Raw genomic sequence first — 20,863 nt, 5'->3', positions numbered from 1 at the left:
CTAATACAGGTACGAACGGGGACTCCCGCGACTTGTCACCCACAAAAGCTGGATCTGGAACTATGTATCCAATGGAAGCCGCCTACTTACCTGGAACTGTCCCTGTTTCATGCAGTTTCGACACATGTCCCCTAGAAGACATGTAAACTCAGCGGCAACTAGCTGCTGACGTTAAGGACATTATTCATCTGTGAAGAGGTATGTGTGCTGAACAGATTGCCTTGGGACCAGCGTCAACGGGTATGTCACGTGGGTATGTCAAGGCCAACGAGAGTGAACGGCCTTGGATAGGTATCCCAACGTTCAGACTATCTACTGCTAACCTTCTTTTCACCACCGTACTGACCGCGGCACTTGAAGCGACCCGAAACCGCACTAGCTCAAATGAATATTATTTATTGGACCGGTTCAAGTCTTGTACAATCTGGTCATATAATCTCACACTTGGATTACAGGATATAATTCCATCAGTAGCCATAACGCGAGTGAACTTGTTGTGCAGCTGTTAACGATGTTAAAAATAAAAATAAAAATTCAAGCTAGTACAGCTCAGAGAGTGCTTACCGTGATTCTTAGCTTTCTGCCTGTCGAGGAAGTCCAAGCCTTTGGTTTCGACCTCACGGTCGATGAACGCGCCAGCGAAACCGGCCCTAATGTTGCTGTAAGCACAAAAGAACAGGTTACATGATACCCGGCCCAAACGTACAAGAGCTCCTTGGCTGTCGCGTGGTTGTCGGGTTCACCGTTCCTTGCCTTGTGGTCCTCGTACGCTTTAGCGGCCTGCATACGCATAGAGGAGGAAGCGGCGGGTTACCAGTTTATCGTACTAGATCGATCATAGTAAAATCGTACCTCGAATGCTGCAGCCCCTGCGATAAGCTCATGTGAGAGTTTAGCCTCGTGCTTTCGAGGTTCTGCGCTGTAGGTCTGGATGCACGACTTGAGCACCATACAGATACTATCAGGGGGCAGAGCGAGGCTCACCTGGTATTCGTCGTATTGGCGCTCGTGTTCGTGATGATGACCCATATTTGCTTGATACTTCGTTAGGATGAATGAGGATGTGATATATGTATAACCCACGGATGGCAGGGGGAGAGGGATTTATATGCACGGAGGGAAGCTGGGGCGGTACTTATCACATGATCCTCCCTTTTACTGCGGGCCCCCTTTACCGCGCATCTGACTTACTATTACTTATGCCTTGGTATGTCGCTTTGACATCTGTCCATCAACTATTTGTTGCACACCCCCTTCTGTTTTGTCTTCTTGATACCATATTTGACTCACTGAGTTGGAAAGGTGTCATTGATTTCTGCTTAGCTTGCTTGTCTCGGTAGAGGTTCAAATCTTATCAGATCTTATCGCAAACTATGTAAGCGATGTAACCATTATATTACATAATAACGAAACGTTTTTGCACAGCACTTTGGGGAAGCAGGCGGCCGGACCGTCCGGACTCCGGCCTGTTCATTAACCGTAACCTCTATTTTGGGTGCGGACTCTCGGGAAGCCTTCGCAGTGTATCTTTCTCAATTGCATCATGCCCAGCTCGGGGCGATGCACCCGATCAGCGGAGTAGCACTTACGGTCTCCTTAACGGGATGTGCAAGTATAGACATGCGATTGCGTCGATAAGATGTAGAATGGTGTGCAGCCGGCTAGAAGATCACAATTGGCGCAAACATCGCTCGATCATATACGTACAGTGGGTACTTGTCCGAGACGGACTTGATTTGACTACATACGGTCCACAGTCCCCTGCACGGTGGCCCACTAGGATCAGTGATCTTATCGATCATACTCCCACGATAATCTGCTGGCGTTTGTGAGAAAAAATGTCTGTGCTTATCATATTCTGTTAGGCTAGTTCTTCTAAGGGCAAGTGATCTCGTGGACGTTCATGTCCACGGCAGTTAGCCTTTCATTTCGTCACCTGCTAAGTTGGTATCGCGCCAGATCCCCCCGCATCCCGCTTCACGAGATAACTTGCTTCAACGAAGGTTAACCAGAGTACGTCAACGTGGTGCAAGTGTGTCGCACAACAATGTTTAGGTTGTCTTAGTTGAAATGTTCCACAGTTAGGTGTGGCAGTCTAATGTACAGCTCGATATACAACACAAGTAATATGATGTTGGCTAAATCACTGGTATTCCTTGTCGACGTGTTCGTGAAGACGCTTCTTGGCTGCGATGATTCATAGTTAGCCACCCGGATATCAACAGGGTGAGGATCAGTCACCATCGTGTTCAACCTTGTACTTATCGTATGCATCACGGCCCTTAGTTTCGGCTAGGTGTGTTGCAGCAGCGCCGACGAAACCAGCACTGCAATAATACAGGGGAACGTCAGCAGCCATGCAGCATGCACAGTCAAGTGCTTGAACCTACATGAGCTCTTTAGCCCTGGCGTGGTCGTCGGGTTTCCCGTTCTCTGCTAGGTGGTTCTCATAGGCTTTGGCAGCCTGAAAAATATCGGTCAGTACTGTCACCACCCTTCTGTACACAGAACGCAGGTATTACCTCGTACGCGACAGCGCCAGCGAGTGCGTCGTGCGTTAAGTTACCGTTGTTGTGCACGTCCTGGACCCGCCACATTCAGCGTTGACAAAGTGGGGATCTAATGTAGAAAGCGTCTCACATCGTGATCATTCTGGAAGAAATCGAGGAGACCCATGATGATAGAGTGCTTGAGCGTAAATGCAGTAAATAATCAAGATCCTGCAAGAGCCAGGGAAGAGCTTAAATACCTTTGAGAGTGAGTCTGAGTGAGTGTGAACTTATTTCCCCAGTCACCTGAGGCCTGAGGCCTGATTCCGTATCCGGCTGTTGCAACGTCGAACGTCGGCATCGGTTGACACCTGTGCATACCCCCTGTTCTTTCTTACCTTTCTTTTTTTGTCTTTCCATTTATTGTACCATGACCATACCAGACCGTACGACCCTAGAAACACGCAAACTACTGATCTTGATACTAGCAACCAATCGGTGTTTGCACACTCACTCACTTCCGCTCAATCTACCATCAGAGCACTGCTTCTGTGGGGCCATACATTGTGGACTATTTAGTGCCAACGAATTGCACTGCGTCCGGTCGGTCGCAGCACAGAGCCGGTATCGGTCCATACACCTGAAGAACGTCCGAGACAGGACTAGAGTACGTTGATGAGTACTTCCCGGCAACTTCCTCCAACAAGCACAGTGCTTACTGAGTCGAAGCGAAGTACCCGATTCAATCTGCGAATCGTATCAGCTGTGTGCAGACGCTTGAACTACATGCCGAGGGAGAGTGAGGTGGCGGAGATCCCCGTCCCCATCCCGAATCTATTACTGACCTAGAAATAGATTGATTGCTGGGGATGAAGTCAGTTCGGATGCATTCTCAGCGAGAACACATATGTAGTAACTGAACCAAACTCCAAGAACAAGGCGTAACGGTGAACCGTCCCAGTGCCAACTGATTGCACGTGAATCACGTCGTACCGTGACGACTGCAAACGCGCCTGAGCCACACTCGATGTCGGAATTCCGAATATTCAGCCCCACTTTGTGCGATGATACTCGGTTCACTCGTTCAATGGCATACAGATATAATATTACAATCTTCCTAATGATGAGGCCAATCGGGAATCGAGACTATCAAGCTCCACGAGTGCAAAGGTTGACATATCAAATAGACATAGATTTACACTTAATAATTCTGGTAAACGTCCTCGGTGAATTTCTCGTTAATCTGTTCCCTGGCTATAAACCTTGTAGTCAGTAACCAAGGAATACCGATGAAATAGATATCAGTTACCATGGTGTTTGGCCCTCTGCCTATCGACGAAGTCCAAGCCCTTGGTTTCGACCTCACGGTCAATGAAAGCGCCAGCGAAACCGGCCCTGGAAAGTTACCATTGTCAGTACTTTAGGTGGGGTGGAGAATATTCCTCGTCGTACAAGATTTCTTTAGCCTTCGCGTGGTTGTCGGGCCGTCCATTCTCAGCCACGTGGTTCTCATATGCTTTGGCGGCCTGCAGAGTTTACTCGTTATTCCCCATCGTGAAACACCCAAGGTGTAAACGCCCACCTCGTACGCGGCTGCGCCGGCGATGAGTTCGTGGGAAACACTGGCCTCATGATGACTCTTCAACCACACCGTTAGCCGTTTGGAAGTGGAATGGGGATGACGACGTCCTTACTTCAAGACCGTTATATTCGTTGGAGGAGTCCGAAGAGAAGGCGTCGAATAAACCCATGATTGTTCAGCTGAATATGAGGAGGCGTGAGTTATGACCGTCAAGAGAGACCTTTCAAAGGTTTATATACCTCGAAGGGGGGTAAACCATCCGAATCCCGAACGTAACAATCATATCGAGACCCCTGGCAGTTGCCAACCGCTGTCGAAACTAGTCCGCACTTGACATGATGCCCTGTCTCATTTTTGTTTAGATTGTTCCACGATTGGGTCTTATCTGGAGTCCTGATTTGATTGGACCGAGTTCGCTCTAGATTATCAGTCAGCTGAGCCCCAAAAATCCAGATGATGATTCTATTCCTTCGGGGACCGGCACAGTCTATGCAGTTTATTTTGGTGTGATACACACGTGCGCTGGTGATATGGCGTGAGAGGTGCTCATCAAGGGGTAAGGGGGTCCCACAGCGGGTGACTTTTTGGGGAAGGAAACGAAGATGGTACGTGTTGCCATCGGATCCCGCTGGAAGTTTGGTCAACGAAGACCGCGCCGATGATCACCCTTCGGAAGCCCGCACAACTGCTTTGGAAGATCATATCGACCAATCGATGGCAGTACTTATTGATGTATCATATAGACCGTCATCGTATCCATGCTAATATGCTCGAGCCTGTGGAATAGAGAAAAAGGGTAGCCGAGTTGCTGGGATCGTACGACTTCCCGCAAATGCTATGGCAATGATGGGAGTTCCAAAGGTAACGAGGATCACCTTGTTGTGAGGGTGCATACGCCGTCCAGTTGCTGTCAAAGATCCTGCCTCATTGGACTGGATGGTTTGGCTCTCCAACGAGGCAACGGACGCCAGACAGGTGGGCACAAGGCAGTGCTTCTGTGGCAGGCCCCCCAAATTAGCACGGCGTCCTGAACTCCAAACCAATAGTTTCCTAACCTTGTTAAAGGCGAACAAGGAAGAGGCCTATTTGGTACGACTCTTGGGTATTACTGAGGTGACCGAGCTCATCCAGCACCCAACTTTCGTGCCTCCAGAATCTGTGTGCTCGAAAATGTCATTTCTCGGCGTGGACGAAGACAGGATCGTCGAGCAATTGAAGCCCGAACTTCAGAAACTCGTCGACTCTGTCATGAGTTTGGCATCAACCTTGGTGTTAGCCATCATCATCTGCACTATCGTGTACATCTATCGACAAATGAAGGAGGAGAAAAGGGCGAAGGAGCTCCATTCAAGACGTATGGTTAACTGAGAGGTGGGGTGGTCCCAAAAGCAGAGTCATTGTACCCCGAGCTGGGTGTAGAGTAACGTTCGAGGTCGCTCAGAAATCTATTACACCAGTGACTCTAGTCCAAGTCCGAAGTTCGCGACGCGAACAGAAGTCAAGTTAAAGTCGTTGACAAGTTGAGCTGACAGCATTTGAAACGAAGCACAAATACGCTTTACTTCTACAACGTCAACAATGACCATGACAGACACGGTAGAGCTCCTCAAAGGTATGTATCTGTTCTCAGGTTGTCTACTATAAGAAACCCAATATTCGAGTCCCCACTACCCTCTGTTTCCAACTGGCTAATTCCGACTCTACCCGTAGCCAAGATACAAGAGCGCGAGCACCACCTCAGAGAGTCCTGGGTGAAAGCTATGGAAACTCGCCTTGTCCGGGATGAACTCGCCAAGTGTCACCGATACGAGGGCGTTAACCACCTCGAGAATTGCAGGTGGCTAGCAGACAAGTATATCCAAATGCTTCAGGAAAACAGAGTGCGTACTTTCTCCACCCTTCGCTGTTCTTCTCTCTAAACGGTGAGTGGGTTAGGTCAAGGGGTATAAGAAGATCGAGGTGTGAGGGTATCCATGGCAGCGATATTGCAACGAAAAGCTAGACGATTCACTTCACCACTTGTCAACCATCTCTACTAGGTCATTTCAGCTCACAGCTCCACGTCCTCCGATCTGACGGGTACAGCGAGCGTGTTTAAATTGCTTGTTCACCATCTCCACTAATGTCAAAACACCCTATTAGTTTATGAGACGATGGTAGCTACATGTGACAAGTGGTTCTAGTCTGGCTCTAGGCTAATGGTTTATTTTCTTGTCTTCCTCTTCCTGCCCTCAGTGCCACTGGTTTCCCCTGCACTGGGTTCCTCACCACTACCAACAGCAACTTTCTTAGCTTTGGGCTTCTTGAGGTGATGTACGGGTATCCAATCCTCGTCGTATCCACCTGTGCTAGTGCCGGTCGATGTAGCAGCGGGTGTAGTTCCCTCTTGTCGGCGTTTGGGATTCTTGACCTTGGGTACAGGAACGTATGTGAGGTAGGCATAGTATGAACCCCCGCCGAGCATAGCCGCGACAATAAGGTATGTAGAAATGCTATAGTTGATTGAACATCAAACCGCAAGCAAGAGTGGGGAAGAACTGACAGCTTGAAGTCAAACCATGATACTTCGGGTTCGACAATGGTGACAATGGAATCATAAGCAATAACACGATACTTTTCGCCCTAGATGATGACAACAATGGACCATGAAACAAGTAACCAAAACCAAATTACGAACCTCAGTTATATGGTCCAACCAGATAGTGAGTCTCAAGTCCCCTGTCTGAGCATCGAATCAGGTTGATACGTTGCAAAAGATACCAAACTCGGCAGACCTTGAACCTAAGCCGCAATCAGTCGGACATGAGCGTACAGTACTAAGATACGTACTCTGAGTGGAACGCGTAGGGGATTTGTAGTTTTGCGCCTTCAAATAAAGGAACACCATATGCGAGGGAGGTCGTCTATGAATTACTAGTCAAACAGGAAGGGAGCTGCATTAAAACTGACGCACATTCTTCACAAGCGTACCGGTTTCTGGGTGATGGAAGGAACCACCGATGGATTGCAAGGTTACATTCCGATCGCTCTTGTTCTCGATGGCAAGGAAGATTTGATTGCGTTCACCATTCACGACCTCTGTAACACTCCAGTTATACTACACCCCCTCGCCAAGCAATGCGAAACATACGGCTAAAAGGGTTGCTTTCCGGAAAAGTTGCAACAACCGAAACTTCAGGCTCCTCCGAGTCGGCATTTGCTAGCACATGATTCGTCAACTCCGGAGGAAGTCGGAAGGTTTCCCGCAAAAAGTGCTCACCTACTGCAATGAAGGACACCAACGTAGCAGCCAAACAGAAACTGCGGGCGAGAAGAGTCGATAGACGCATGTCGTAGCCAAAAGTTAAACCGTAGCAGTGTGTAGGCAACTTTTACGGCCAACGTGTCCCCTACAAGGATGTCACGTGACCCTTCGGTCGGGGAGTTCTTTTTTTTCCATTCACCCGTCTTCAATTACAGTGCTGTACCTTCAAGTCTTGCCCTTGCTGGAGCCAGCTTGAGGCTGAGAAACCTGAGCTCCCATTACGTTGGCGTAGGCGGGTAACCATATAAAGTGACAGCAAAAACACTACCTAAGGTCGACTAAGCAGCCCCTATCTCCGAACAGATGTAAGCTCGATTTCTCTCAGAAGCAACTGTACTACCTCCCACGCCGTCTCCGGTCGGCCTTTGAACACTTTATCGAACATCGACACACGCCATTTCCCGTTACTATTGTTCTCCAAAGCCACCACTGTGCTTTTCAGCTTCTCCAGCTGCTGGTTCACCTTCTCATCTTTAAGGATAGAGGCTGGTTCTTTGGTCGGCACCACATAAACGCACGATGGTTCTGCGAACCCATTGGGGAAGGTCGCCGAGAACGTCTCCAGATGTCGCACCATCAACATGTCGTGGTGTGTTGGATCCCTGGCAAGTGGGTGGAGAAAGAGAATGCCAGAACCACGACATTCTTTGGTAAATCTGTAGCGGTATTTGAATGAGGGTTCAAGATGCACTCGCTGAGATTACCTTGACTTTATCCAATCAGTTGTGACCTTTTCAGCATCGAAACCCTCGAGCTCGGTATGGAACGATGGCGTGTCAACAACTATGATGTTGTTTAAATCGTTCTTGAAGTTGCACCTCAACGCCTGCACATACTTGGTGCGGGGATGTTGACCCCTCTCCCCAACTTGGATTTCATCATTCTTACACAATTCCTTGGTGAACTAACCACTGGTCAGGGAAAAAGATCGCGTATAGGAAAGTCGCAGTGTTACCCAGCTCTTGCCTGATCCTGTTGGTCCTACCACGCTGCAGGCGACGTTCAGCCCTTGCCCTGAAGGAAGATGAAGAGATGTCTCACCACTCACAATATTACGAAATCATTTTCCGCAACTTTCGCTGTAATAAAAGCATTCTTGAAATTGGACACCAGGTTTTGAAAAATTGCCATCGGATAGCCGAGGGATGCGAAGTGGTGTCAGTGGGGACCGCAATGGAGGTGAGTACGAGGCCACTTCAACGGTAATAACACTCGACACACGCTGTAGGCACGTGCCCCTAAGGAATGCCTTCCTTGGAGTCGATAATTTTTGGACAGCCGAAAGGCGACCAAAAACACCGGATGGGCCTCGACGCTCCCAATGTTGGTAGCCGCATGGCCAATCCCAACATAGATCGATTGCAGGTGTGGTGCCAGAACCAGACGGAAAGATGTCAATGTCAACGTGTCGATCGAACGTGGAAGAATCTATGACTGCGAGGTTTACACGGATAACCAGTGCTCGAGTTCTTGATACTGCCACTCGATATGACAGGACTTAGGGTTTCGGTCACCCGGGGCGGCAGTACAGAACATTACAAACATCAAATAAATTCCGATCGACCATGTGACAAAGTTGTGGAGCACTTGAAATAGCATATTCAGTCCATGACCATGCACCTCGGGCTAATACTGGGTTATCTCTGGCACGGCTCGTCTGTTCTCCTGGCTGGTTGCCATTGGGGAGAGTTCTTATGTCGGTGTCCGGCTTTCCTTTATCTTGTTATACTGTTCTCGCTCGCTAGTCGCCCCTATCTTCTCATAGGTCCCATAATTTTACACTCATCTAATCTTCGCATCCATCTTCTGTATTATCCAATCGAGATAACTTTCTATTAAGTGCCTGAGCCAAGTCCTTGTCCTTCGCTTAGTGAACGAATAAACAAAGGCATTGTTGTCCATAGTAAGTCTTTTTGGAATGTTCAACAGAGGGCGACGTTAATCCCCCACTATCGAGGCGAGGAGATGCGAAATTGCGAACGGTTGACTGACATGAAGAGGTCTTATTTACTACCGGCCAACCGGCCAACTGCCGCCACTAATTCACATGCTTCTCGATGAAAGGAACGCTCGTCTCATTTGTTGTGATGATCCTACGTATCCCCGACGAAGGCCATCGTAGGCTGTCTATTTAGATCCCTGTCCACCAGGTCAAGTATGTCGTCGAGCAGTCAAACCCCTCTGCGATTCCCTGCTTCTCTTCCGTCCACCGAGCCGCTTGTCACTATATCATATCGTAAGGGAACGTTTCGTGTCCATATTGTCGCTGTTGAAACGCCATTTATCACAGCACACGATGGCCTGTGGATAATCGAACTCCACAACGGAGAGGACTCACGTCTCACCAAGCGAATGATCGATGATGCTATCCGGCCCGCCTTGGACCTTGTCGAAGAGCACTGGAATTTTAACAGAGGCTCTTCCCCGACTACGCGAAGCAAGGATAGCTCCGGCAGAGACAGTGGAGAAGGCGCTCTTATAATAATAGGGAAGCGAAGTCAGGACAAGTTTTTCAGCAACGGTTTTGAGTACGAGAGCGTGAAGGGCAACCCGGCTTTCTTCAATGGTAAGGCATGATACCGTCTCCTTTGTCCCATTGGTTCAGCTCTTGTCTTTCAGAAACTGCGAATCCGCTCATTGCTCGCTTGATGACTTTTCCAAGTGAATCGTCTCATACCATCAGGCTGCGGTTTGTTCTGACGTCTGCACACAGTTCCGACGATCGCCGCTATTAACGGCCACTGCTTCGCAGCGGGAATGATGCTCGCCCTTTCTTGTGATTACCGAATAATGACTGATGGAAGCAGAAGACGTGCGTGGATGTGTATGAACGAGGTCAGTCCATGACTACGGGCGGTCTAGCTTTGTCATACACCGCCATGCCTGGTGTCCAGAAGCTCAAAGATAGCTCATCACAGATTCATTTCGGTGCACCATGGCCTCTGTCATTTGCTGCTATCTTGAACACCAAGGTTTCTGATCCATCTGTTCGAAGACGCATTGCTTTGGAAGGACACAGATTCACACCCTCAGAAGCGCTGGCAGCTGGACTCGTGGACCGACTAGCAACTTGTGAAGGTACAGGGGCCGAACTTGGGACAGAGAACGTTTTGCAGGAAGCTATGAAACTCGCCAAGGAGGTTTCAGTGCTGCCCAAACAGGGTGTCTGGGGTTCCATCAAAGCCTTCCTTTATAGGGACTGTTTGGAGACTGTCCGTTTGGACGCGCGAACACATTCGATGCTACCAACAGCGAGGCTGTAGTCGGGTGCAACTTCGCATACCCCATCTGTGTGAGTGATTTAGACATCACGTAGACCATCTCACCCAACACTGATGTAGGAATAGCGGCCGATGCACTTGTTGTTCAACTGTATTGGTCCCGGATGACCTCTGTGTGTAAAATAGTATTTATGCAATGCGCAGCATTGTGTTTGCAAACTTGGTTCCTTGGAAGCATGTTCAAATCACTCCATTCCCCGAGTCCTTCGTGCCTTTTTATCAATGGCCATACCGGCGGGGCGTGCATTGTCAGCTTTGCCCGTTGCCAAGGGTGTGGTTTCTGTGGAATCCATCGTCACATGTATGCTTATGTCATTCACCGTTTCCCATGCTAGAGCAACGCTGCAAAGACAAAGGCAATTGTGATCGGTATATATAACAAATCGCTTGACAGGTGCGCAGGCTCCTGCATAACTGTCACCCTCCTCTTCCTCTCCCCTCACAAGGCCTGGCGCCCTCGTTGTCGTTCCCTTCCCTTCGCTGGAATCGTTTCTATCCTTGTTTTCTTGGTGGTGTATTGAGTGCACCGCGCCTCTCTCGTTAACGTTGACCACATAACACATCAGTATGAAGTTCTTGACACCAGCCTTTATCCTGGTCGCGTGTTTCTTGGATTGTGTACTGGGAGTTGTCATTCCTCAGCAGGCCCGGCGCCAGCCCGTCCTTCCTATGCCACAACTCATCACTCTGCCCCTTAAGCGAGTCCAAAATGTACCCAAAGATACTCATCCGCAAATGGTCTGTTTTCTGTATTGCGTTCGGGGAGCCCCCTGACCCTTACTTGTTTGATCATTGTATAGCTTATGCAGCAATACATAAACCATGCTTCTAAACGTCTTGCCCGCATGACTAGGCCGTCAAGAGCCTTCAGAACATCAACTCCGTTCTGAACTTCATAAAAGGCTATACATTCTTGATGGTCGACCGGCACCGAGTTTGGCTTCGCCAGGCTCGAGCTTCAATGCCGGGAATACTCGGTTGGGTTTGGCAGCAACGCAGGGCCACGGAAAGCAGCCCAGCAAGGGTTCCATCAACAACGGTACCACCCTTTCTGGTAACGCTACTGCACCGGGGAATGCAACTGCCCCTGGAAATAGTACCGGAATCTCACCTCTCGATATCCAAGCAGCTGAGAATGGTGGTTTGACGTCTGCTAACCCCCCTACGACCAATAATTCTCTGGGATTGGCCATTGAGTATGCTGTATACGGAATTGCATGAGACTGGTCACTGACCAAAAGACAAACAGGGCCAACGATGTAGCATATATTGCAACAATCCAGGTCGGGACACCTGCGCAGGATTTCAAAATTCTGATGGACTCTGGAAGTGCTGATTTCTGTGAGTGTGCCAGTGAATGAGACTTTTTGTCGTTTGTTTGTTGAGTAATTGTCAGGGATTGGGAGCGAGAACTGTCAGTCTTCGACGGGTGGTAGTTGTGTGAGTCCCAGTCGACATTGATTGGGGATATATTTGCTGATGGGACCATAAGGGCAATCACACATTCCTTGGTCCACAAAGCTCTTCCTCCTTCGTGTCGAGCAATTCGCAATTCCAAGTCATGTATGGTTCCGGGGCCGTGGCGGGAACTCTCTGCCAAGATCAAGTTAGCATCGCAGGCCTGAGCTTGAATAATCACACGTTCGGTGTTGCGTCGGTCGAGTCACCCCAGTTTTCGAGCTCTTCCGTGCCGTTCGATGGCCTCATGGGTCTGGCACAATCAGTATGTCTACGAATCTCTGGACAACCTTACATGCAATGAATCTTTCCACCTTAGACTTTGTCTCAGCAGAACGTCTCTACACCAGTGGAATCCCTTGCTTCAAATGGTTTAATCCCGGCTGCAATAACTTCATTCAAGATTTCTCGTCTCTCTGATCAACTCAACGACGGGGAAGTCACCTTCGGAGGACTGGACTCTTCCAAATTCGTTGCCAACACCCTCGTTACCATTCCGAACGTCAATCAGCAGGGTTTCTGGGAGGGCGCTATCGATGCAGTCTCCATCAACGGAGCAGACAGTGGTTTAACAGGACGCACTGCGATTCTTGACACAGGCACTACCGTGATGGTAATTCCACCGGCTGACGCGCAGCAGCTCATGCAAGGTCTTGGCGGAACATGCGACTCGCAACAATGCACTCTTCCCTGCACTTCCAATTCCAGCCTTGCGTTCGCATTTGGAGGATCCTCGTTTGCCATCAATCCGAGCGACCTACTCATTCTTCCTGTCCAACCTAACAATCCGACAGGCGATTGCGTCGCTGGAATCCAGCCCCAGCAAATCGGAGCAGCAACCCAGTGGCTGGTAAGTTTCTTTCAGGTTACCCATCTCAATCGCACTCACGTAATGCGTAGGTCGGAGACGTGTTCTTGAAAAACGCATACTTTTCTACTGATGTTGGCAATAACTCAATTTCGCTGGCGAAGCTCTCGGCACCTTGATGTAATATGACGATAGAGTCAGACACTGGCTGGGCGGGCCTAGCACAAATAGCGTATTTCTAGAGCAGTTGAATTTATTACTGTAGTTATGATGCTCGCGTACCACAAATATATCGAATGGGTGTTGTATTATCACCGAAAGCGGTCAGGATTTCTTCTTCAATAATTCCTTGGCAATCTCCTCATTATCCGCAGATTGGTCTGGTAACCAAAATGCCTATATCGGATGTTAGCCAACAATCTAATCACTTAGGATTGATCCGTACCAGCTCTGTCCCGGCAGTGACCATCATCGCCAATCGGGGGTTAAACTTCGCACATCGGGCAGGGCCTGAATGTCCATCGAGAGTTGTCAAGGGTTGGATGCGTGTAGGTGGCGACTTCAGATCCACTACACCCGTCCGAACGGGTAGGTTTTGCACGTCCCACACTGCTATTCGACCATCGAGACTCCCCCCGACGACATATTTACTATCTGGAGTCCATGAGACCTCCTCGCCGCTGTTTCCTTTAACTGGGTCGATGCTTGGCGGTGCGTCAAGCCGACGTCTCTCCAAGCCCACAAAGCCTTCGAGTTTAGCGAGTAGATGTCCCTCAAATGCGTCGAGTATGTAGTGTGCGTCACCGGAGCAACCCACAAGGAGATACTTCCCATTGGAGGAGAATGCAAGCGATGTCATATAAATAGGTCGAGGGGGATAGCTGACCAGAGCGAGCGTAGGGTCCTCCAGTGTGATGGTAAGAAATGGCGCCTTGTCATAGTTGGCCTGATCATACAGCAGAATTCGAGAATATCGGTTGACGCCTACTGCGAAGACGAGACCGGATGTATCGTAGGCTACCACCGGCGATGACGGAAGGTTTAGGAGCCCTCGGCACGTAGGTACACGTAGGTCCCATAATCGCACGGTCTTGTCCATCGAACCGGACATGAACCCGTCGTCTACGGGAGACATTTCCAATGAAATGACTCGCTGTTTGTGGCCCTTGAAATATTGCAAGTACTTGTTGTCATGCAAGGAGTGGTAGCGTATCGTGTCATCCTCCTTCGTCGACGCATGTATCACCGTCGTATTTTTGTGGGTGAAACGCGGGAGATCAACACCATACTTCTTGGAGTAAAGCGTTTTTAGATGTCTGCACTGGCGTGTCAACACATGAAAGGAGCGGTAACGTCGATGACGATGACTTACTTGCCAGATTTACAGCTATATAGCCGGAAAGTTTCATCCTCAGAGGCGGTCAGCACTTGATCTCCTCTGTCATCGAAGGTGATGGAAGTGACATGTCGAGGACCAGCATTCGCCCTCGAGCTGCTTCCTGGTGTCGGTGGTGGCGTCGGTTCGACGGCATTCTTGAACACCTTTGCTGGCTTCAATTTAGTCTGTATTGCGTCGGAGGTCACACGCTGACACTGGGACGGGTAATAAGGGTAGTCCCTACCATCAACGCATTGGAGAGAGGAATTGTCGACGGTGCATTGTTTCCGTTGGCAGTCGTCGTCGCTGGTGGCATCGTGCTTGGTCGAGTGTCTGAGTTTGAATACACGCTTTTGCACTGCAGACGACGATGGCGGAAGACGAGACAGCAAGACTATGGAAAGTTAACAGGACGATACACGAACTCGTCAAGGACAGGGTAAGTAGAAATCTAATCCTCGCATGCCAAAGTATACGACTCTTTTGACAGGGGTACCAAGTGTCAGACGATGAAATACACATGGACCTTGTAACTTTCCGTGCTCACTACACGAATAACGGAGGGGTAGTCGAGTACGTCCTGCTTGGTTTGATCAGGATCCTTGAGGCCGACGATGCACAGCCGAAATCAACTCAACTTTTTCACAAATTCGCGAGAGAACCCCGCAGACCAAATCTTCGTCTTCTTCTCCGACGAACGAAGTGTTGGCGTGAAGACCATGCGAAGGTGACCGACGATGCGACCCCCTCATGCTCGGATAGATAACACTCTTTTTCCAGGTTGGTTGGTATCCTAGAAGAAAAATCTATTATGAGGGGTATTATTATCTTCCCTGGAAACATGACCCCTTCTGCACGAAAGGTGAGTAGTTTTAGAGTCGGAACGCCTCGCTAATCCGACAGACTGATCTACCAATGGTAGGTCATTGCAGCGATGTCTGCTCAATATCGCCTAGAGGAGTTTTCCGAGGCCGACCTACTTGTTAATATTACCCACCACACCCTCGTACCCCGTCACGAAGTCCTCTCGCCGGAACAGAAAAAGCAACTACTCGAAAAATAGTACGCATTAGCACTTTAGTACTCTCTGAGGGGCTGACAACCACTGTTTAGCCGCCTGAAGGAGACACAACTTCCCCGCATTCAGCTCGCGGATCCAGTTGCACGTTACTACGGTCTCCGTCGCGGCCAAGTTGTGAAAATCACACGTCCCAGCGAGACTAGTGGCCGTTATGCTAGTTATCGGATATGTTTCTGAATGCTGCGTATTCGCTCCCGCTTCTTTCATTTTGCAAGGCTTGCTTGTACAGCCGCCAAATGTATTCCAGCGACGCACGCTGGATGACTAGTAGGTGTTAACCTGCGTATTTACCAAACCAAATCGGTTGTCCTTGGCGCGGGAACTACTAGGCACATGACCCACTTTCTTTCTAGGTTTCGGATCTGCGCCTCAGGTCAGTTGTTTGTCTCGGTTCAAAAATTACATGTCCGGCTTTACAACATAGTAATGTCACAGTTATGGAGTAGTTCTACGCTCGCGAAGACGCCAGTTCAGTCCCTACCAGATTGTCTAGTAGAGACATAAGGCAAGTGGAATTACCTGCGTTTTGTGATTGACATTTTACCACCACATCAACTCCTGCTTTTATCACCAAATATCAATAAGGGCTATGTGGGAGTCAGGGATTGGCACTTGTGCCGCTACTATGTGTTACTAAAGTGAGCAGTGGTGGGCTGAGCTATCGGAGACAAGGTAAGGTCACGCAGGGACAAGTAACCTTCCTCAGCCGGATGCATAATGCTCGCATCAAGTTCATGCTCTCCCGGACACTGATGGAACTGAGAAAAGAACCCCCAGAGAAGTAAAGCAGGACGGAGAGAACGTACCGCATTATCTTCGGCTTTCATACCGTCATGCATAAGGGGCTTCACCAGGAGAAGTGCCACGAGTGCGCTAAGAATACCAAGGCTACCGCCAATCCAGAATGGACCAGCATTACATTTCACGGTCTCCGAACCGCCGAAGGCTAAACGGACAACACCGCTGCATGTATAATTCTGCCTTACATCGACTCCGTCAACACACACCATCAGTGATATGTGGGAAGACTACAACCAGGATAGCTTACCAGCAGAGGCGATGCACGATACTGACCAACACGTTGCTGTTGTATTTTGTCCCAAACTTGCTTCCGGGATACATGCGAGTCGATACTGATGGTAGGGATTAATTAGCGCCCGTGCACACTTCAGTCAGGGGTATACATACGAGTGGTATCTGTGATGGCCAAGTGAGATTTGAGTAGGATATCGGGTGGAGTTCACGCGCATATCTCGTTATTAGTTCCAAGCACCTACGACGCAATTCGGATGATATGTTTACGTCCTGACTCAGCCGTGACCGCACCGTCTGTTTTCGCGGTCGCAGCTTCACTTCTCTGGGGTCCTGACTCAGCCGTGACTGCACCGTCTGTTTTCGCGGTCGCAGCTTCACTTCGCATGAAATCGATTTGAATGCGGGTTGAGTTTCGAATTTTTATTTGTGTCGTATCCCCAACAGGGGCCATCCATTATTAGTCCCCTCAGTGCCCCATTACCCATACAGATACTAGGTCGTCAGGCCTGATCTTGTCGCCCTTTGGATAAGTTCACGAATGCCCGCAGAGTCGAATGTTGATGGAGACACTAATAAGGCCTTTAAAGCGAACAGCTTATAAAAGTGACGAACACAAGGCGCTTATAACTGCCTCCATTAGCCGTCAAGCCAGAATCGCTACATGGGTGGCGCGACAACGATGAAGTCGCTAGCTAGTTTCGCGTCGTCGTTCGCCTTGATCTCGTGTGTTTTCGCCGTTGCCAATGCAGCAAATTCCAAACTTCGATTCGGTCCACAGAGCATCAACCTTTGGAGGCTAGACGCGCGGGAGAGGGTACTGTTGGCCGCACATCCTGCAGTTTCCCCGCTCGTCTTACAGGATACAAGTAACATCGATCTTTCCGCTTCGCCGACCGCATCGTCACAGAAACCTGTCGAGTTCCCAGAGCGGTACTTCATACAACCCATTGATCATCATAACCACACCGCTGGGACTTTTGGTCAGCGTTACTGGGTTAATACACGTCACTATATTTCTGGTTCTAGTGGACCTGTGATTGTCCTCGATGGCGGGGAGACGAGTGGGGAGGAAAGAATCCCATTCTTGGACACCGGTATTATAGATATGCTGGCGAAGGCTACTGGTGGTGTGGGTGTCGTACTTGAGCATCGGTACTATGGTCTGTACCAAGTCTATAAGGCAAATTCTGGGTTAACCTCCACCAGGAAAATCAATACCCGTCTCCGACTTCAGCACTGACAACCTCAGGTGGGTAACGAAGTTATTGTGCAGGGCCGTCGCTGTGCATCATCTGACACGTCGATGGTGTTGTTGTAGGTGGCTTAACAATGACCAAGCCACAGCTGATTCCGCAAACTTCATGGCAAATGTGAAGTTTTATGGGATAGATGAGGACCTCACTGCACCAAATGTTCCCTGGATATATTATGGTGTCAGTTATTTATCTGTCTAATATATGCGTCTTCGAACCTATTGTTTCAGGGCTCTTATGCAGGTGCCAGATCAGCTCACATGAAGATATTGTATCCTGAGCTTGTCTTCGGTGCCGTCGCTTCCAGCGGTATGTACCTCTCTTTTCGACAGTACTGATCTTGCTCGTAACTGTTCTCCGAAGCTGTTACCCATGCTACCCTTTCCAACTGGGAGTACTACGAAGTCATCCGCCAAGCTGCTGACCCAAACTGTACTGCTCACATTGAGAATACTGTGAAGACACTTGACGTCCTGCTCGAGATTCCTTATCTCAATCCTTATGTCAAAGCGCTGTTCGGGCTGCAAGACCTCAAGCATGATGACGATTTTATGTCGGTCATTGAGGTAAGTCGATGCACCTGTGACGGTGACAGAGGTCACTGATATGCATTAGACACCGCTTGGTAATTGGCAGGCGAAGAACTGGGATCCTGCTGTGGGCAGTCAGAAATTTGACGAATTTTGTGAAACACTAAACAAACCGATCTTCGGTGCAACTGACATCTCAGCGCTCCCAGTTGGTCACGAGGACCGTCTTTTGAGTTTGCCAGGTGGACATCGTATTGATTTCTCCATCTTAAACTACGCGCAGTATATCAGAGAGGTGGGCATCTAGTAACGCTATCCACCGAGGTAACAGATACTTACTTGAAAGCCAGGGTCTAGTCAAACGCTGCCTTAATGCCGACATGACCGTGGAGGAAGTAAGTAACATTGGTGACTTCTAGAAAACTTCCTCCACTGTATCTGTGCAACAGTGTTTTGGAACGTACAACGATACAGTATTCATGGAGACGGCTATTAATCAAGATTGGCGACTCTGGACATTTCAGGTCTGCACGGAATGGGGCTATTTTTTCGTACGTATGCTCCCTTCCATCAAGTCTGATAAAGCAACAACTTATTACCACCAGACGGCTCCACCTGACCCGGAGTACCCTAGAATTGTGTCGAAATTGATGACCATGGACTACGCGAGCAAGATCTGCCAGCAGGTAGTTTGATCAAACTCACCAACATCTGTGCCCTGACAGAGTTGCCTACTAGGCCTTTCCTCCCGGAAAATACTTCGTTGTACCCCCTTTGCCGAACATCACAGCCGTAAACGCCCTCGGTGATTTTGCAATTGCAACTGACAGGCTTGCCTTCATAGATGGGGATGGTAAGTTTGTTGTGCGACTGGGACCCTTTGTTTCTCATATGGAATGATTTCTTTTCTTTTCTTTTTATTCGTGCCATAGTGGATCCCTGGAAGCCATGCACGCCACACAGTACGCATGCAGATGATAGAGAGGATACTATTCTCAGACCGTTTAAGCTCATACCAGGTATCTGTCTATTAGTCTCGCCGTGTAATGACGCCTTGGGTCGCTAACGAATGTTTATGACAAGGTGGAGTGCACCACTACGACGAGAATGGTCTCCGCAATATCACAGATGAACCTCTTGAAATCCAGAAGATTCACTACGAGATAATTAATTTTGTCTTGGAGTGGTTGGAAGATTTTGAAGTGTAGATACACATATGATGCTGGTTGCTGAGCGGTCTTTGCAACTGAATTTCGATCGTTGAATACAAAGGCCCTCCGAGCACCCTTAGACAAGCTCTTCAACTACTACTGTCCACCCAAAAATCATGTGGAGTCATAGGTTCTGGCTGTACTTCAAGGATGCAATTGGTGCCATTGATGGCAGTCATATTCCTGCTTCCCTGCCACTTCATGACCGTGCTGCATACTGCAACTGAAAGGGCACCATGTCCCAGAATTGCATGTTTGCCTGTGATTTTGGCATGAATTTCACTTATGTATTGACTGGCTGGGAGGGTTTGGCTACAGATGCATGAATTTTCCAGGAAGCATGCACATCAAGCCTTGATATTCCCCAAGGAAAGTATCTCCTTGGCAATGCTGGTTTCCCATTGTCAGAAGGAGTCCTCGTACCTTACCACCACACACACTATCACCTGGCAGAGTGGCAACAAGCATCATTAAGGTATGCATTTACTGCGTGATTGATATCCATTTACTTCCTGTTTTACAGGCCTGAAAACAAAGAAGAGCTTTTCAATTTGCATCACTCGTCTGTATGGAATGTTGTCAAATGAATCTTTGGTGTCATCAAGCATCGTTTCCAAATTCTTCTTCTCCCTCAAGAATATCCTATCGAGATCCAGGCACTTATTCCTGTTGCCCTATGTGTTATCCACAATTTAATTATGTCACAACAGGATCCAGATGCTGATGGAGAAATGCTGGAGGGGGATAGTGGAGGTGATGGGGGTACTGGGGAAGTTGGCGACACCGAGCAAGAAGAAAGCGTGCTATCAGGGGATGATGAGGGAGACGATGACCCTCAAGAATTATCAGCCAGGGCATTGTGTGATTCTATTGCTGAGGCAATGTGGCACGACTACCAGGAGTATCTGTGGAAGTGAGGGCAAACTTGATCGTAGAGATTGTTTTATGTACACTTTTCTCACTTTCTAAATGAATATCTCTGGATCATTCTTTGCATAACAAAACACCAGGTCAGATAAATTGCAAGCAGGGATACAAACATGATGGAGGTACTACAACACAAGGTCATCTGGAATGAGTTTCTGGTTATGAAGACAAGTCTGAATCCAGTTTCTATGAAGGGTTTTATCATCCAACATGAGGTATAAATTGATCGCCCCCCCATCCATATGGAACGCTTCCATCAGGGCCATCTTAGCTAACAGGGGAAGGTTGTCATCTCGCCATGTGAGCATCTCCATGGTGGCATGCATATGCTCAGTATGCCTTTGCTGTGTGGCAACTGCAGACAATGAACTGATAACAGACCCAAGGTGTGAAAGGGAACCCTGTACACTGACGAGTAAAGCAGGTGTGGATGTTTCTTTGCTCTTCTTTGACTTCTTTGAAGAGTGTTCTGCATCGTCCTTGATAGAGAGTGACTGGAGCACAGCTTGTGCCAATGGAATTTCAG

The 20,863-nt window shown here is 48.7% G+C and overlaps 12 protein-coding genes across 12 annotated transcripts; 5 read left to right on the top strand and 7 right to left on the bottom strand.

Annotated features, from left to right (window-relative positions):
- Window positions 1–34: 34 nt before the first annotated feature.
- F5J12DRAFT_441069 (uncharacterized protein) lies at window positions 35–1,255 on the bottom strand. Its single transcript, XM_051739433.1, has 7 exons — window positions 1,192–1,255; window positions 1,084–1,123; window positions 985–1,034; window positions 853–927; window positions 707–780; window positions 565–650; window positions 35–502 (listed from the first exon to the last, which is right to left on the bottom strand). The coding sequence occupies exons 3-7, from the start codon at window positions 1,027–1,029 to the stop codon at window positions 468–470; spliced, it is 315 nt and encodes a 104-aa protein (XP_051602927.1). The 5' UTR covers window positions 1,030–1,034; window positions 1,084–1,123; window positions 1,192–1,255; the 3' UTR covers window positions 35–467.
- Window positions 1,256–1,730: 475 nt separating this feature from the next.
- On the bottom strand, window positions 1,731–2,772 carry F5J12DRAFT_809232 (cipC protein). The gene is made up of 6 exons (XM_051744736.1): window positions 2,641–2,772; window positions 2,523–2,582; window positions 2,391–2,464; window positions 2,242–2,327; window positions 2,066–2,187; window positions 1,731–2,013 (listed from the first exon to the last, which is right to left on the bottom strand). Exons 1-5 carry the CDS (start codon window positions 2,674–2,676, stop codon window positions 2,144–2,146), a joined length of 300 nt encoding a protein of 99 aa, XP_051602926.1. The 5' UTR covers window positions 2,677–2,772; the 3' UTR covers window positions 1,731–2,013; window positions 2,066–2,143.
- A 766-nt stretch (window positions 2,773–3,538) lies between these two features.
- Window positions 3,539–4,280, bottom strand: F5J12DRAFT_809221 (putative phosphoglycerate mutase family protein). The gene is made up of 5 exons (XM_051744735.1): window positions 4,184–4,280; window positions 4,072–4,128; window positions 3,942–4,015; window positions 3,799–3,884; window positions 3,539–3,743 (listed from the first exon to the last, which is right to left on the bottom strand). The coding sequence occupies exons 1-5, from the start codon at window positions 4,238–4,240 to the stop codon at window positions 3,691–3,693; spliced, it is 327 nt and encodes a 108-aa protein (XP_051602925.1). The 5' UTR covers window positions 4,241–4,280; the 3' UTR covers window positions 3,539–3,690.
- A 1,188-nt stretch (window positions 4,281–5,468) lies between these two features.
- On the top strand, window positions 5,469–6,234 carry F5J12DRAFT_440826 (uncharacterized protein). Its single transcript, XM_051739432.1, has 4 exons — window positions 5,469–5,683; window positions 5,782–5,951; window positions 6,007–6,030; window positions 6,111–6,234. The coding sequence occupies exons 1-4, from the start codon at window positions 5,650–5,652 to the stop codon at window positions 6,192–6,194; spliced, it is 312 nt and encodes a 103-aa protein (XP_051602924.1). The 5' UTR covers window positions 5,469–5,649; the 3' UTR covers window positions 6,195–6,234.
- On the bottom strand, window positions 6,133–7,565 carry F5J12DRAFT_440475 (uncharacterized protein). The gene is made up of 8 exons (XM_051739430.1): window positions 7,331–7,565; window positions 7,202–7,270; window positions 7,025–7,149; window positions 6,901–6,974; window positions 6,846–6,852; window positions 6,749–6,793; window positions 6,614–6,693; window positions 6,133–6,563 (listed from the first exon to the last, which is right to left on the bottom strand). The coding sequence occupies exons 1-8, from the start codon at window positions 7,398–7,400 to the stop codon at window positions 6,275–6,277; spliced, it is 759 nt and encodes a 252-aa protein (XP_051602923.1). The 5' UTR covers window positions 7,401–7,565; the 3' UTR covers window positions 6,133–6,274.
- A 99-nt stretch (window positions 7,566–7,664) lies between these two features.
- On the bottom strand, window positions 7,665–8,506 carry F5J12DRAFT_889492 (uncharacterized protein; the record flags this gene model as incomplete). The annotated part of the gene is made up of 4 exons (XM_051747336.1): window positions 7,665–8,031; window positions 8,080–8,279; window positions 8,331–8,364; window positions 8,424–8,506. 4 exons carry the CDS (start codon window positions 8,504–8,506, stop codon window positions 7,665–7,667), a joined length of 684 nt encoding a protein of 227 aa, XP_051602922.1.
- A 1,026-nt stretch (window positions 8,507–9,532) lies between these two features.
- On the top strand, window positions 9,533–10,638 carry F5J12DRAFT_715577 (ClpP/crotonase-like domain-containing protein; the record flags this gene model as incomplete). Its single annotated transcript, XM_051740963.1, has 5 exons — window positions 9,533–9,611; window positions 9,666–9,941; window positions 9,995–10,036; window positions 10,089–10,210; window positions 10,294–10,638. The coding sequence occupies 5 exons, from the start codon at window positions 9,533–9,535 to the stop codon at window positions 10,636–10,638; spliced, it is 864 nt and encodes a 287-aa protein (XP_051602921.1).
- A 687-nt stretch (window positions 10,639–11,325) lies between these two features.
- F5J12DRAFT_964272 (aspartic peptidase A1) lies at window positions 11,326–13,198 on the top strand (the record flags this gene model as incomplete). Its single annotated transcript, XM_051749977.1, is given in 8 exon segments — window positions 11,326–11,394; window positions 11,457–11,490; window positions 11,510–11,852; window positions 11,906–11,997; window positions 12,053–12,096; window positions 12,149–12,379; window positions 12,434–12,964; window positions 13,015–13,198. The coding sequence occupies 8 exon segments, from the start codon at window positions 11,326–11,328 to the stop codon at window positions 13,099–13,101; spliced, it is 1,431 nt and encodes a 476-aa protein (XP_051602920.1). The 3' UTR covers window positions 13,102–13,198.
- Window positions 13,199–13,246: 48 nt separating this feature from the next.
- F5J12DRAFT_919481 (WD40-repeat-containing domain protein) lies at window positions 13,247–14,616 on the bottom strand (the record flags this gene model as incomplete). The annotated part of the gene is made up of 4 exons (XM_051749245.1): window positions 13,247–13,318; window positions 13,368–14,238; window positions 14,295–14,485; window positions 14,545–14,616. 4 exons carry the CDS (start codon window positions 14,614–14,616, stop codon window positions 13,247–13,249), a joined length of 1,206 nt encoding a protein of 401 aa, XP_051602919.1.
- F5J12DRAFT_440614 (RNA polymerase) lies at window positions 14,534–15,750 on the top strand. The gene is made up of 6 exons (XM_051739431.1): window positions 14,534–14,739; window positions 14,791–14,873; window positions 14,923–15,027; window positions 15,081–15,162; window positions 15,223–15,362; window positions 15,414–15,750. The coding sequence occupies exons 1-6, from the start codon at window positions 14,671–14,673 to the stop codon at window positions 15,556–15,558; spliced, it is 624 nt and encodes a 207-aa protein (XP_051602918.1). The 5' UTR covers window positions 14,534–14,670; the 3' UTR covers window positions 15,559–15,750.
- A 254-nt stretch (window positions 15,751–16,004) lies between these two features.
- F5J12DRAFT_780465 (uncharacterized protein) lies at window positions 16,005–16,867 on the bottom strand (the record flags this gene model as incomplete). The annotated part of the gene is made up of 4 exons (XM_051742477.1): window positions 16,005–16,130; window positions 16,188–16,409; window positions 16,430–16,514; window positions 16,659–16,867. The coding sequence occupies 4 exons, from the start codon at window positions 16,865–16,867 to the stop codon at window positions 16,005–16,007; spliced, it is 642 nt and encodes a 213-aa protein (XP_051602917.1).
- Window positions 16,684–19,643, top strand: F5J12DRAFT_809200 (serine carboxypeptidase S28-domain-containing protein). The gene is made up of 12 exons (XM_051744734.1): window positions 16,684–17,576; window positions 17,623–17,665; window positions 17,735–17,849; window positions 17,900–17,978; window positions 18,033–18,235; window positions 18,285–18,494; window positions 18,550–18,594; window positions 18,649–18,750; window positions 18,805–18,885; window positions 18,938–19,052; window positions 19,132–19,218; window positions 19,283–19,643. Exons 1-12 carry the CDS (start codon window positions 17,078–17,080, stop codon window positions 19,405–19,407), a joined length of 1,704 nt encoding a protein of 567 aa, XP_051602916.1. The 5' UTR covers window positions 16,684–17,077; the 3' UTR covers window positions 19,408–19,643.
- Window positions 19,644–20,863: the final 1,220 nt, after the last annotated feature.

The sequence above is a fragment of the Pisolithus orientalis genome (genome assembly GCF_024613125.1).
Source record: "Pisolithus orientalis strain OTSU chromosome Unknown F5J12scaffold_5, whole genome shotgun sequence".
Lineage (NCBI taxonomy): Eukaryota > Fungi > Basidiomycota > Agaricomycetes > Boletales > Pisolithaceae > Pisolithus > Pisolithus orientalis.
Note: the sequence above shows the minus strand (reverse complement) of the source record. Positions and strands in the feature narration are given on the sequence as shown.